The sequence below is a fragment of the Nicotiana tabacum genome, chromosome 15 (genome assembly GCF_000715075.1).
Source record: "Nicotiana tabacum cultivar K326 chromosome 15, ASM71507v2, whole genome shotgun sequence".
NCBI classification, from domain to species: domain Eukaryota; kingdom Viridiplantae; phylum Streptophyta; class Magnoliopsida; order Solanales; family Solanaceae; genus Nicotiana; species Nicotiana tabacum.
In genome coordinates, this window is record NC_134094.1 from 23,153,057 (window position 1) to 23,168,427 (window position 15,371).

At 37.6% G+C, this 15,371-nt stretch overlaps 2 protein-coding genes across 2 annotated transcripts; one reads left to right on the top strand and one right to left on the bottom strand.

Annotated features, from left to right (window-relative positions):
• Window positions 1–199: 199 nt before the first annotated feature.
• LOC107785834 (pectinesterase inhibitor 6-like) lies at window positions 200–1,724 on the top strand. Its single transcript, XM_016607221.2, has one exon. The coding sequence runs from the start codon at window positions 302–304 to the stop codon at window positions 887–889; it is 588 nt and encodes a 195-aa protein (XP_016462707.1). The 5' UTR covers window positions 200–301; the 3' UTR covers window positions 890–1,724.
• A 680-nt stretch (window positions 1,725–2,404) lies between these two features.
• Window positions 2,405–14,789, bottom strand: LOC107785833 (enhancer of rudimentary homolog). Its single transcript, XM_075230664.1, has 4 exons — window positions 14,643–14,789; window positions 11,416–11,509; window positions 3,330–3,450; window positions 2,405–2,859 (listed from the first exon to the last, which is right to left on the bottom strand). Exons 1-4 carry the CDS (start codon window positions 14,775–14,777, stop codon window positions 2,766–2,768), a joined length of 444 nt encoding a protein of 147 aa, XP_075086765.1. The 5' UTR covers window positions 14,778–14,789; the 3' UTR covers window positions 2,405–2,765.
• Window positions 14,790–15,371: the final 582 nt, after the last annotated feature.

The window sequence follows — 15,371 nt, forward strand, 5'->3', positions numbered from 1 at the left end:
GTTGTTAGAAATAGATAATAAAACAGCTTTTTCTCCTGTATTAATGTGAACCTCATCTGCCTTTTGGCCTTTTTACATGTTCATCATTATTCTCCTGATCTATTCCCTCTTTATCTAAGACAGTAACCTTCTTTTAATGTATTCATCACCTTCTTGCTTCATAACTAACTACACACACACAAAAAAAAACTGCCCTACTTTCCTAGTTAGTCATAAACCATATTTCTTTATAAAGGGGCTTCATATAAACATTATATTACCAATTTTTATTTGCTTCAATCAAATCTCTTTACTTTTATCCATGACTTGGAAATTTATGTTAGTCTTAGCATGGGTAACTATACTAATTTGTTCGACAACGGCTTCGAGTAAGGGAGGAGAAAATTATGTTCGCGATGCATGCAGTGTGACTCGATACCAGGACATCTGCATGCATTCGCTAGCATCATTTTCGAGCACGGCCAAGAACAACCCTAGCAAGTGGGCCCGGGTCGGGGTCTCGGTGACCTTAAGCCAAGCCAAGGGTGTTACTCAATCCCTATTGAAATTGAAGAAACACAATTCCTTGAAAGGGAGAGGAAGAGTTGCTCTTTTAGATTGTGCTGAATGTTTTCAAGATGCACTTGACAATCTTCACAACTCACTTGGTGTGCTAAGAAAACTTAGCAGCCAAACTTTTAATGACCAAATGGGAGATGTGACTACTTGGCTAAGTGCTGCACTTACTGATGAAGTTACTTGTTTAGATGGATTTGAAGACCAAAGGAGGAGAAAACAAGTTAAGTTACTCTTAAATAGAGTCACAAATGTGAGTTACATGACCAGCAATGCACTTGCTTTGGTTAACAAGCTTGCAACAACTGGACCAGAATGCTTAGAAAATTCATAGAAGAAATTAAAGATTTTTCTTACATCTGGTAAATAATTACTTCCTTATATGTAATACCAACCATATCAATATATTTTGGGTCAATTTTTTTTCCCCAACAATCTCTCTACCTTCACCAGGTACAAGTACGATCTACGTATACGCTACCCTTCCTAGACCCCGCTTATGGAATTACACACTTTTATTCACTGAAGATATTTTTCTCCTCTGATTGAAAGTGCATTATAGTTCAATATGACAGTGTCGCATAAGAGTTAAAGTTGGTATTTATACTTTAACTTGTGCTTACACGTTGGAGAAAGAAGTGTATTTTACAATGAAATAGATGTTATTTGAAAATGACAAGTAATAACAAGTAGACACATCATCCTTAGAAAATCACATTCATGGATGTCTTCACAGCAAGTAATATCCATTCATATTCCAACTTTGACATAGTTATTGTCTAAAGACTAGCAATAGATACATGATTCTGATGGAGGGCATTACAAATTAAACAAAATACAAACAACCAAAGATTTTGGACCCCACCACGGAATGGCGAGATGGATGAAATTCCTCCACCCTTTTCGAGCTTTGGGGATGGGACAAACTCCTAGAAGGAAGAAGAAACTACTCAAGACACTGCATTTCAAATTAAGGATGCTAAAGTTGAGCAAAAAACAACGAATTGGGCAACAACACCTATCCAACTCATAGCCTGTTTGGCCAAGCCGGAGAAATCAGCTTATTTTGAGAAGTACTTTTTTCAAAAGTGCTTTTGAAAAAAATACTTTTGTGCAAAGAAGCAGTTTGTATTTGATTAATCACTCTGAAAAGCACTTTTGAGCAATAATTTGTGTTTGGCCAAGCTTTTTTTAGAAAATGCTTTTAAGTATCAAATTATGAATAAGGACATGAATAGAATTGCTTAATAGTTAATATTATAAGTAAATAAATAATCTTAAAAATCTGTTATTACAGGCAATAATTAAACCTTTTCATTTTATTTAAGTAAAATATGAAAATAAAATTTAAAAGTACTTAATTCTTTTAATATAAGTTAAATATATTAAAAATCATTCAAGAAATATAAAAGCATTCACCCCTAAAGTCACTATATATTAGAAAGCTATCCTAAAAATAATAAGAAATATTTATACATTAATATCCTAAATATTAGGTTTAACGGTTATTTTGGTATATACTATATTTTGTTAAGAGTATTTTTGGTAAGAAGAAAAGTCAAAACTGCTTCTGCTTTTGGGAAGAAGCTACTTTTTCTACTTCTCAGAAACTGCTTCTGCTTCTTCCCAAAAGCACTTTTTTTCCCCAAAAAAGCTTGGCCAAACACCCCAAGTTAGGGAAAAAAAATGCTTTTGAGAAAAAAAAAAAAAAAAGATAAAAAAGAGCACTTTTTCTTTGTTGAGAAGCTTGGTCAAACAGGCTATCAGACAGCTTTTGGGCTTCCTTCCCTTAATAAGGTGTCTTAAGTCCAACCAAGGCTTGCTCATGCCCACCTAATTGATCAACTAATTTATCATAGATAAACTTGTATATATATATATCCACTAAAAGTAGCTTAAAAGTACAGGAAGTTTCATAAAATCACTATCACGTTCAAAATGCTCGTACAATTTACAGAACTTATGCAAATTATACATCCACGATTCAAATTGCAAGGCCAGTACAGCGTGCTGTTCCGACAACAGTTGGTTTCCACTTGAAATTTTGCAGATAGGATTTGGATTTCAGGGAAAAGAAGCATATTATACATAGTGTTCCCATCGTAAGAGATTCTTACACTCTGACCCTCCAGTTCACGGCTCTTTTCTTCATAAAAGCCAACAGGAAATTTAACAATATGGTAGACAGAAACTAGCGTTCAAAACAATAATCAATGTGATGCCAGCCTTTTCAGGTGTTGCAATGTTTTCTGTTTTATCCATTGTCGGTCATAGGGCAGGTAAGCCTGGAGTGAGTGATCATACCTGCAAGTCATAAAAGAATGCTGGAATTAATTACATTTCAACAGTGTAGTGAGTGCTAAGAATCATGTCTAAGTATGATGGACCACGGGCCAATCATTTGATGTGCACATAGCAGTTCATCCGGTTAATAAACAGAAGTACAGATACCCGAGAGGTCTAAAGAAAACATGCATATGACGTCTCAGTGTTTCAAAATCATTGAGATGAACTGAAAACTTTGGTGCAAAGAAAGAGGTAGCATGCATAGATCCGCTCTCAGGGAGCCATATTTACATTTTCATATATGCTTTTGCATTTTTACTGGGTTGTTGTATATATGCTTTTGCTGTGTAAAGGACAGAATGTGTAACAGTTGCATATTTCTCTGGCTTGGGATTCTATACAGGGGGCGCATGGGTGGACTCTGAGTGTGTGCATGCATGAGAGAGAGAGAGAGTGAGAGAGTGAGAGAGAGAGAGAGAGAGTGGTACACTAGAGCACTCATATCAGCAAGCCCATCTATGAAATTGTAAAGATCTGAAATATCGTATGTAATTTCTCTGATGGCTGGGTTCAGTTCCTTGAGTTTCCTCTCATACAAAGCACAAATTCCTGCAGGGAAAAACGTTTTAAAAAAGGTCTATAACAGAAGAGAACATTGAAACTTAAATGACATGAAGATGGTAACGACTTTATGCAAAAAAAGTAAAAAGAAGATGTCTTCTGCTGCTGAAGATTTTGTTTTGTTCCTCCATCTACAACCACAATAATCAATTTATGTGCTTCCTTTTTCCTAGCCAGGGAAAGACGATTAGGAGCAAGAAAGAAAAAAGTAAAAACTTCAGCAAACATTCCAGCAATACCCCCCCTCCCCCCCCCCCCCCAATGTTTACTAATAAACCATGCTGCAAGTTTTGCGCTTTGCTACTATTCGACCTATTCTTTTCCAATTTTTGGCTATGAAGTTGGATTTATTGAAGTTCACTTAGCCTGAAAACTGCTTGAGAGGGAGGAGGAGAAAACTACGGTGGAGAGAGAGGGTTTAGGACGGGTAAGTATGGGGAGGCCGGATGGAAGAGGTTGCAGGAAAAGTGGGGCTGTTTCCGAAGTTCTAGAGAGCAGGCAGACCAACTCAGCCTAGGTTATTTAACATCATGTTTGGTGAATCCTGTCCCATATCAATCCTTGAGACTAAAATGGGTGACAATCTTCTCTACATGAGTTACTTCAATTTCGCAACAAGATTCTCCTTTCAACTTAAGTACCTCTCAAGTTTTATGATAATACCCAATGGTAGCTGCCTATGGCTTAAAGGATCAAAGTATAAACCTGAATTGCTAGGGGAAAGAGCACTTTTTTTTTGAGATGGTAACATATTGTATATTATAATAAAATCAGTACATAGGTTGTACTGAAACCATATTTACAAGTGAGTAGCCAAAAGAAAAAAACTTGGACCTCAGGCCTAACAAGATACTAGGACATCTAAGGATTGAAACAGTATCTTCTGCGTAGATCTGTTTACACCAAAAGCAAAAAAACAAAACACAATTAAGCTTAATCTTCTGCACAGAATTTTTTCTATCCTTAAAACATCAGGAATTCCTTTCTTTCCAGATTGTCCACCAAATACATGCTGGGATAGTTCTCCATCTATCTCTGTCTCTTGCTCCAGTTCCAGCTTCATCCCAACCGAAAAGAACTTCAGTAATCTTACTAGGCATTGTCCAAGCTATGCCCCTGAGATTAATAAAGATCTTTCATAACTTGGTCAGTTATCTTGCAATGTAAAAATAGATGGCTAACTGTCTCAACATCTTCTCCACATAAGTGACATCTTGAGCACAATTGAATCCCTCTCTTTATAAGATTGTCTTGTGTCAGAACAACCTTCTTTGCTAGTAACCAACAAAAACATGCTACCTTATAGGACATCTTGATTTTCCATATATGCTTCCAAGGCTAGTTATTAATCAGCTGGTTAGCTTGATTCAAGATCTTGTATGTTGTATTCACCTTATAGATGCCACTGTTATTTCCCTGGCACCTTATTGTGTTCACCCCACTCTGTAAACCTATGAATCTTTCCAGATGTTTGTATAAGTCAGTCATTCTGGCCACCTCCCAATCATTCAAACTTCTTCTAAAAACAAGTGTCCATCCTTGTGGGGACCACATTTCAGCTACTGTGTTGTGTTGATGTTGTGCCAGAACATACATATTAGGGTAAAGGTCCTTTAAGCATCCATCTCCCAATCAGTTATCTTTCCAGAAGGAGGTTTTATTGCCATCTTGCACTTTGATAGATGAGTGGTTCTTTAGAATATGCCAGAGTGACCTGATGGATCTCCATATGCTGTATTTACTTCCTTTGTTATCCACTTGTCTTTCTCACCATATTTGGCTTTGATCACATTACCCCATAAGGTTTGGGGTTCTTGAGAATACCTGCATAGCCATTTCATCTTGAGAGCATTGCTATGATCCTTCAAATTACTGATGCCTAGTCCACCATGAGCTCTGCCAACTATAAGAGATTTCCACTTGACTAAGTGAAAAATCTTTTTTTTCTCTGTTCCCTTGCCACAAAAAGTTTCTTCTTAGTTTGTCCAATCTCTGTATGACTCCTGCAGGAATAGGGAAGAGTGACATCATATATGTTGGGAGTGCATCTAAAACTGAGTTGACGAGGGTGAGTCTTCCTCCCATTGATAGGTACTAGGATTTCCATCTGGACAGCTTCTTCTCACACTTTTCAATAACATTGTTCCATATCTCTTTTGATTTAGATTTGGCTATGATTTAGATTTGGCACCTAAAGGCATGCCAAGCTAGACAGTAAGTAGAGTTTCTACTTCACCTCCCAAGATTAATGTCAATTGTTCCATATCAGGTACTTCATTTATTGGGTAAAGATGGCTCTTTTTCCAATTAACATGAAGTCCTGAAATCCCTTCAAACAGTACTAGAATAACTCTTAGAAACCTCAGCTGATGCAGAAAATTAATGTGTCATCAGCATATTGAAGATGTGTGATTTCCAGACTATTGTTTCCACTTCTAGCTACCTCAAACCCTTTAATCCACCCATTGCTTTTTGCTTTTTTAACCATGTTATTCAGACCTTCCATGACTATTATAAAGAGAAAGAGAGATAAAGGATCACCCCGAGATCCATTTATGATGATTGAAAACTTGACAGTGGAGATACAATATTTCACCCAGTTGATCCATTTTACCCCAAAACCCATTTGGCATAGCATATTTAACAAGAAGTTTCAGTTTACATGATCATATGCTTTTTCGATGTCTAGTTTACACAGAATTCCTGGCTTCTTTTGTTTCGTTCTTGAATCCACAGCTTCACTAGCAATTAGAACAACATCCATTATTTGCCTTCCTTTGAAGAAAGCCATCTGTTGTGAATCCACCAATTTCTCCATCACTCCTTTAAGCCTCTCTGTCAAAACTTTTGAAATTAGCTTATATGCCTATCAAGCTTATAGGCCTGAAATCACTCAGTTCCTTTGCACCTACCTTTTTGGGGATCAAGGCTATTTATGATGCATTAAAACGTTTTTCAAAGATTTCGCGGGAGTGAAAATTGTGGAAAACCTCCATAATGTCCTGTTTCAATACATCCCAGCACTTGATAAAAAAAACACATTGTGTAACCATCAGGTCCAGGAGCCTTGTCCACTGCACACATCTTCAAACACCCCAACACCTCTTGTTCATCAAAGCTTCTTTGTAAGAACTCCTTTTCTTCTTCAGATATTTTAGGACATATATCACAGTTGCACACAGGTCTCCACTCTTCATTCTCTGTATATAACTCTTTGTAAAAGTCAATGATCTCAGCCTTGATTCTTTGTGGCTCTACAATTGTTTCTTCCTGAATAAACAAACTGATCAATGTTATTGCTTCTCTTATGTGCATAAGCAATTTTATGGAAGAAACTTGTATTCTTGTTCCCCTCCTTAAGCCAAAGAGCTCTGGATCTCTGCCTCCATGCAATTTCTTCATTTTTCAGGTGTTCCTCATATTCCATGAGAAGAGAGGCCTTCTTCATTGATTACTCTTCTGTTAGGGCTCTATATTCTAGAGTAAAGTCCAACATTACTAAGTGATTTAGCATGTTGGTCTTTTGCAATCCCAAATTCCCCTGGCTACTTCTACTCCATTCATTCAGCTTGCCTTTGAGTGTTTTCATTTTACAAGCTAAGATGAAATCTAGCCTCCCTGAAAATTCAAAAGATGTCCACCATTCTTTGATTCTATCTATGAAGCCTTATGTGTTCAGCCACCAGCTATCAAACTTGAAGTATGACTTGGTGTACTCCCAAGAACCACATTGTAAAGACACAGGAACATGGTCAGAGATTAGTCGTTGGAAGAGGGTTTGCTTGATGTTCCTGAAGGTGTCATCCCATTCTTCAGAGATCAGGATTCTATCAATTCTTGAGGAGATTATTTGATTATCCCCTTTGAACCAGGTGTAAACACCTCCTAGTGGAAATCGATCAGATTCATATCATTTATAAAATCTGAAAATTCCACCATAGCTCTGGATCTCCTAAGGCAGTTCCTTTTCTTAGAAGGAAATCCGGTAACGTTAAAATCACCACAAACAGCCCATGGGCCCTCCACCAAACCCCTCACAGCTCCTATCTCCCACCAAACTTTCCTCCTCTCAATATTACAGTTTGGGGCATACACCCCTGTTATGTGACATTCAGAGTTCTGCAAGAATGCCTCAAATTTGCATGCAAATGTATAGGCTCCAATTTGAACGACTTCCGCTTTTCAGATTCTACAATCCCATAACATCATAATGCCCCTTCTAGTACCACTAGACTCCAGACAAGCAATCTTCACCCAGCGCCCTCCCCAAATCTGCTTAACAAGCTCTTGTATTTCCCCCTCAAGTTTAGTCTCCTGAAATCAGATAATATATGCATTCCAGAGTTGAACTAAACTCTTTACTATCCTTCTTTTAGCCAAATCATAAGTCCCCTTACATTCCATGAAACTAGTTTGAACTTCATTGATCAATTAGTGTCAGGCTTTTTCCCCTAAATCTTTTCCCGTTGCTCTGGAATTTAACATCAAAGGAAACCAAACCTTTCAGCTCGTATGCCCCTTTGAATCTAGTTTTCTTGATGTCTAGTGCTGGCTCCATCCTTCTAGCTTGTCTACAACTATATATCTGCATAAGTAATTCCAAAGCTTCTTCTTCATGTCCCTGAAAATCTACCCCAAACATTTTGCTCAGTTTGAGCAAATGTTGATGAACCCATAAGGTCGCATCCATCTCTTTCTCCAGAAAAGACTCCTGATGCTGAACCAGAAGGGGTTCAACATATTCGACTTCCCAATTTTCCCCAATTGAATTGAGATGTAGTTGGTTCTCACACTCAATTTCAAAAATAAGATGAGGTTCCCCAATTACGATTAGTGGCAGAGCATCGTCTACCTTCATCTCTTGTAACCCTTTCCGTTCTTCTTCTCTTGGCTCCTCTAGCATCAGCATCTCCGCATGTGGTGAACTCCCCAAGTTTGCAACTACATCAACGAACCTCTGTTGACTCTCCTGGTTGGCTTCTTGTTGTGGATGCAAAACAACTTTCGTCTCTTCTAGAAAAGAGTCAAACCTTGTGATCTCTGTGGGCTCCAGATATGATTCATTAAAGATGACTTGGGCTGCACAGTCAGGCCCAATTGTATTTTTAATACCTGGCACATTGCTGGACACGCTGGATTGGCCCAAAAGTAATATTTTTTCTCCCAAACCATCCTCTTGCATTGCACGTGCCTTTCCCTTATTTTTGTCAATGTACTCAGTACACCTCACGTGGTACTTACCCGTCCCATCTACAGCTAAAAGGCTATCCTGTACCCCTTCTACCTCGTAGGTTATCTTTGTCCGACCGTTCTTCAGAGGCTTCGATCCTGTGTCATCTCCGGTTGTCTCCCTGGAAATCTCCGGCCCTAGTTCAAAGCGAGTTTTCCTTTCAGGCCATATTGGTATGAAAAATTTGACCCCCTCGCTCTCAATGACTACCTCGTTTGGTATATTGCAGCCATCTCCTGCTACTTGAATTCTTGCCCACTTGAGATGGTTTTTGAGTTCTGTCTCTTCTTCCGTAGCTTTCCACCCACCACAAAGGTCTCCTATTTCTTTGAAAATCTTATGTGACCACAGATGTAGGGGGACTCCCATGGCTCTGATCCGGGTGCTTTTGACAGATATGGATTTGGAAAGACAACCGGTGATGGGGTTCCACCATTCGAGATAAAGCTTGCATTTCTTCCACCTCCATTCTCCTTGGAGAATCTGCTCAGCCATGTTTCTGTTGGGGAACTCAGACAGAAAAAGATTCTCAGCCATCCTATACATGTTCACTCCAAATGTTGTTTTCCACGTTATACAGGCCCATCTTCGAATGTCTGATAGTGTAGGTCTCTCAGTTGTTTCCTTCTCAAAGTACCCAATGATACATCTTGTCAGAAGTCCGTTATCTTTCATCCCATTTGGCTCCAGGATCGTGATGCCTCTTTTATTAGTGCTGACAACTGCTTCATGAAGGTTGTTTGATTGCCATTCTCTCTCTTGTACTGCTTTGGCATAAGGGTAATTTGCCACAGAAAGTCTGGGTGGCCCTATGAAATTGAGTTGGGAGGAGCATTTAATAAACCTTTCTATCTTAAATGCAATGTCTCTCCATCCTGCATTCAAAGCAAGTTCAGGGATTATAATGACCTCACGATTGTCTCTTTTGAAAGACAATATACTCATGTATCTCCCATGGTCATTGTACTTCCTAGTACAAAAATATTCAGTTAGTCTGTCCTTATTCTTCCATCTCCGTACCACATTCTTCTGGTCATTAGAAGCTTCTTTGAGCACATTACAGACCCATTCCATAGTCTTTTTGCTTAACGTGAAGCGTCTCATCATATTGCGACTTCTCTCCACCCAATCGAACCATGTATCATTGTTGGAGGTCCATCTGATGATATCAAAAGATTTAAAACCAGCGTTAAGATAAATTCTATTTTCCCCCATAAGAAATAACTTTTATTTAAGAGAATCAGTAATCACAGTGGGTGAAAATAGGGTGTAGGAAGGAAAGATGTATTTTCCGGTACTGAACGATGCCGGAAAAGCTTTTGCAGTACTCAAATGCTGGAAAACACATTGTTCACACCGGAAAAATATAAAAGCGGTTGGAATTTGATTTTAATTGGATGGGTAGGCTCGGATTTGCGAGGAGAAGAGGTTGTTCTGAAGAAAAATTCCCAAAATCTGGCCGGAAACAGTGTCACGCGCCGGCGCGTGGACCGCTGGAAAACTCCTTCCGGTGGCGCGTGAGGGTGCGTGGGTCCTTTTCTGCCGGAGATGTTTTTTGAGGGTTGGTCGCGGAGGGGCTATCTCTGTTATAAATGAAGAAAGGAAGGGAAGAAGAGGAGATTGGGTGGGAGGAAAGACTCCATCTTCTCTCTCTAAGGTTTAGTTAGTTGATATTTCCTATATGGATACTTTACATTTTCCAGGCAATTAACATCCAAGTGTATTAAACAAATAACTGTCGTCTTGTGCAAAAGCCTTTCTATTTGTTTCCATTAACGGATGGGTGGATCAAAATCGAAGGTATCCAAGTGAATTTTAGTGAAACATGACGGGTTTTAACTTTCTTAACTTGGAGATGTGTATAAGCATTAGGGGAAAGAGCACTTTCCTGAATATCATATGATCTCACAACTCTATGTAGTGCCTCAGAATAAACTTCTAACATCAATATGGACTGTCATTGAGGGCTTGAGTCAATTAAATGCAAGAACATCCCTAGACTAACTAACTCCAGAACCATGAAGTTTCTTGCTTGTCACGGGGTCTATAACAACACACCTATAATGCAAAAGAAAAAGAATGCAGTCTTATGGAGATTTAAGAAGGCCTTTCCCTTGACGTAATGATCCTACTTATTCCTAGAAAGTAAGTCCATACAGGTCCCAGTTCCTTTCTACTATCCAATCCCATCATAAGAGTGATTCTCTATTTGCCTTGATTTCCTTTACCTTGTAGTCAAAAGATACCCTTCATTCCTTTATCCATCCTAGTTCTTGTCTATCATATTTACTCTCACAGAAGCTCTTGTCCATAATTCTAAAGGTGTGATGAACAAAATGGGAAGTTAAGATTAACATACTTGAATTAGTCAGACCAATGTTCGTTGAGGTTCGATAAGAAGGTACAGAATAAGCATTTGTCAAAGTTTTATAAGAGAAAGAAGGATTTTCTCCTATAGATAATGATACAGAATGAAATTGTTTGCAAGGACTACAGGTAGATTGCTAAAATATGTTGAATTCTAGTAACATATTTCAAGCTGCTGATATAAATCTGTAATTGACAAATAGGTTTGTGATTCAAATATTTTCCTAGTTTCATGCCATATTTCTGCTTACCCACATTTACGAAAAAAGAAAAAAAAACTTTTAAAGCAATTTCATAGGTAATCCAGAAAGTGTATATCTCAAAAGTGCATGCAGTTATAGTGTAATGATTAATACCATCCATTGCTTGACTTATTGATTCGTAATCCATGAAAGTGCGAGTTGCTCTATTCTGAGATGTTTGCATGAGAATAATAGTATGCCTGTTGGCCTGCATAACACCCAAAGAGTTGTCAAATAAATATGCAGGTAACTTTTTGCCTTCATTTTTGTTCTCCATGTATTTAAGTCATAAGCATCATGCCAGTGAGAACATGTTGTCCCATACAGTATTCCTATTAGTTTTCAAAGCTTTACCCCTTTCTCAGAATCAGAATGCAAATACAACTTACCCCAAAAATATGTAAGCCCGATGACGTAGCTATATTCTCTTTGGGGATGTCCCAAGGTCCAAAATGGTATATAAATTGGAACACGATTTTTAGATTTTTAAATCAGAACTATGTAGATTAATTTCTCTCAACTGTTAGTAAAATATTGTTGCAGATGTATCAGAACTTTTATATCGCGTGTCTTTGTGAATGTTTCTTTGGCATGAAAGGTAGACAAAGTGGACAAAAATGTCTATGTATGTGATCGTTCAGAAAATGTTACAGATAGAGGATTGGAGACTTTGGGCACCTTAGCTTTAAAAGAAAGTAAAAGCCATGTTCGAGGATAAGAAACATAATTCACGAAGAACATCTCTTTCCACAGAAAGAACATTTTAAAAAAGAAAGTGATACAGTACGTCCCAGGATAAGGATCATAAATCACGAAGAAAATCTCTTTCCACTGAAAGAACATTTCAAAGAGAAAGTGATCCAGCACAGCCCAAGCAATCATACTATAAGGTAAAGATGATAAAACAAGATGTCAAATTATAATGTTGCCCAAGAAAAACGAGACAAGACCTTATTGAAGCAGCATCAGATGGTGTAGCCATGAGAGAGCAACAGGATACCATTGCAAAAGAAACTAATACCAAGCATAGGAATCGATAAACATCCTCATTAATAGGGCTAAGACTTTCAAAATCAGTGAAGACAGGTTTAAGTAACAGAGGCTCAGTCATAACTGGAACAGAAGTTCAACCTACTCTAATCATTTCATTTTATTTCACAGTGGAACTTCCTCAAGGAAGTGTTTCTTCACATGATAAAAGAAAGTCTTTTCAGAAACATTATATTCACATGACTTTTGCTTCTACCAATTTTAAACATTGAGCATATGCTAGTGGTAGAATTTTAGATATCATAGCTAACATATGACCATAACTTCTATTATCCCTTCTCATTTTAACGACTCCCCTCCCTCTCCGCCTTATTACCAGTAGTACTATAAGGACCCATGTACACGCATCATCAAACCATTTAATCAAGCACATGGATTTTCGGTTTTCCCTTTCTACAGACTGTTGGAATCAAGAGTTTATGAATATATTAATGCTCTAAGAAGGAAGAGTAAAGTCTTTCTCAAAAAACGGAGGAAAAGCAAAGACTTTGCAATGGTGTTGACTAACTAGTAATGAATAGTCCATCTAGCAGCCCTTTACTAGTTAGTAATGAATAGTGCCTCTTGCACCCCAGTTCACCCCCAGAAAATAATAACTTAATAGATAAATTACAAAAACCAAAAGTAAGAGAGGAACAACTGATTTACTCATCAGTTCAGCATATCTGCTTTTACGATATGTCACAACACAACAATTATACACACATCATCTGTGGGATATACTTAGCACAAAACTGCTCCCCTAACCGTCAATTTGCTACCATAGAATTCCTAGAGGGCACAACCTATTCCAGTGGATCTACTTCAATAGAAATATAATGTCTTTATTGCAACATTATTACAATGATCATCCCCAAGGGAGGGGGGATAGTAGGCATAACTAGAAGCTTTTTTTCATTCCATATTTTTAAAACAAAGCTGACGTTTGGGCCAGATTGAGTGCATACAAACATAGGTGTTGGGTAAAATTGTCTACCAAAACTAAAGCTAATTATCTCAAACTGAGTGTTGTAGCTGGGTAAAAACTGAGATTTCCAGATTGTCACTCATATGCCTCAACCCACTCAACCATAACCATACCATAGCAGCCGAAATTTTCGTCTCTCTTCATTCTGAAGTGTTCAACCATTGTATACATTTAAAAACAATTATGATTGCATATAATTGTTGAAAATGAAGCTTAATTCACCGGAAATGTCTCACCTTGTTCCCTCAACTCTTGACTACCTCGTTTGCTCCAAGAAACATAAAGGAAAAAAGGCACTCCAACACCAAAACACACAACTGAACTAAGATGAGACTGGAGTTGTGACCTACTGATTGCAACTTCACCTAACCGAGAAGTCCTCGAGGGCCAATAGCGGACGGTTCGAAATTCGGTGGATAGTGGACCCACCCTCTACCCTTCTCTATTTAAATACCAGGCTTTTACTATGGTAGTATTCGAACCCGCTACAAGCGCCTAGCCTACACAAGACCAAAGCCCTGGGGCAGTGCATGATCCAAATCTCACCCATGTGATTCCCCTTCCCCCCATTCGCAAACCCCCCTCTCCTCCCTCAAACAACCCACAAAATAATCAAATAAAGCTAAACAAAGATGAGACTGAATTTATAGCCTAGTGGTTGCAATTTAAGCTTACACTCAAGTCATCAATAACAACAACAACAACTAACTAGTCAAGTCATATTGGTTCAAATCTCACCAATACCACTCCCGTCCCACCCGGCCAAAAGAAAAAACATAAACAAAAATTAAAGCTAAAGTAACCGGTAGCTTTGTAATCATTTATCAGTTTAAATTAACATAGAGGAGTAGTTAGTTAAGTACTCTTCATCCTTAACTAGAGGTCGCGGATTTGAGCCCTGGGTATGGAGTCACCTTTGTTAGGAGCGCTTTATCCCCCAATGTGGGACTTCCCGGCACGAATTCGGATTTAGTCAGGCTCTAATGCGGGTAACGGACACCGGGTGGGAAACAAAAAAATAAGTTAAAGGATTTAAGCCAGCTGAAAGCATAATCATCTCAGCAAACAGAAGACAAAAAGTAGGGGTCCAAAAATTTCAACTTTAACACTATACCATATCACAGGGTTAAAAAGAAACAAAAAATAAGTTCAAAAGCCCCAAAACTAATAGCATGAAAATACACCCAATTTCTACTTTGCACTCCTATGGCATAACCTAAATACACCCAAATTGAAGAAAGGAAGAAAACAGAGCCCTAACAATCACATGATATACAATTAAAGAAGCACGAAAATAATGTTTGAATTGAAAAATGATATTTACCATTACGAATGAAGAACGACGAGGCTTGTATTTTCGTGAGTTTGCAAACAGAGAAAACGAAAAAGCCGCAGGAATAAGGAGGGGAAAATCTGAGGGCTGCTTTAATAGTCGCGTCTTCACGTGAATATCATACATTTAAATAGTGACATAGTCCTTTTTTTGGTTTGGGACAAGTAGTGGCAGCAAAATAAATAAAAAATAGTTATTCATTCGTACTATTCAATAAAAATAAATTGGATAATAAATTTTTTAAAAATTGGTCAACTATTAAAACGAATTATATTATTCACTTAAAAAATAGATAATTAATAAATTTAACATTTACATTTATAAAGACTCAAATTGGGAGTTGCTCAAGTTTGGAAGACTAGGTCTCGTTTGGCAGTAAAGAAATTCACCATTTTTCAAAAAAATTTACTTTTTTCGGAATTAGTGTTTGCTCATAAATAATTTAAATTTCACTTGAAGTTGAATTTTGGAATTTTTCGGAAATTTAAAAAACTTCAAAAAATCGTTTTTTCAAAATTTTCACTTCAAAATCGCTCACAAAAATTAAAAAATATCTCCAAATTATATTTATATCCAAACACAACTCTAATTTTTAAATATCATTTTCACATGAAATAAATTCACTTTTATTCCAAAAATTCATAATTCTTATGTCCAACCGCCCACTAGAAATTCTCCCAAAAGTTGTCATGTTCAAGAAGTCATCGATAATTTAGATAT

Coding starts and splice junctions, on each gene's coding strand:
- LOC107785834 (XM_016607221.2), top strand. CDS start 302: ATGACTTGGAAATTTATGTTAGTCTTAGCATGGGTAACTATACTAATT.
- LOC107785833 (XM_075230664.1), bottom strand. CDS start 14,777: ATGTATGATATTCACGTGAAGACGCGACTATTAAAGCAGCCCTCAGAT. Junction 11,510..14,642: donor GTCGTTCTTCATTCGTAATG/GTAAATATCATT, acceptor GGTGTTATGCAG/GCCAACAGGCATACTATTAT. Junction 2,860..3,329: donor GCTGATATGAGTGCTCTAGT/GTACCACTCTCT, acceptor TATGACTTGCAG/GTATGATCACTCACTCCAGG.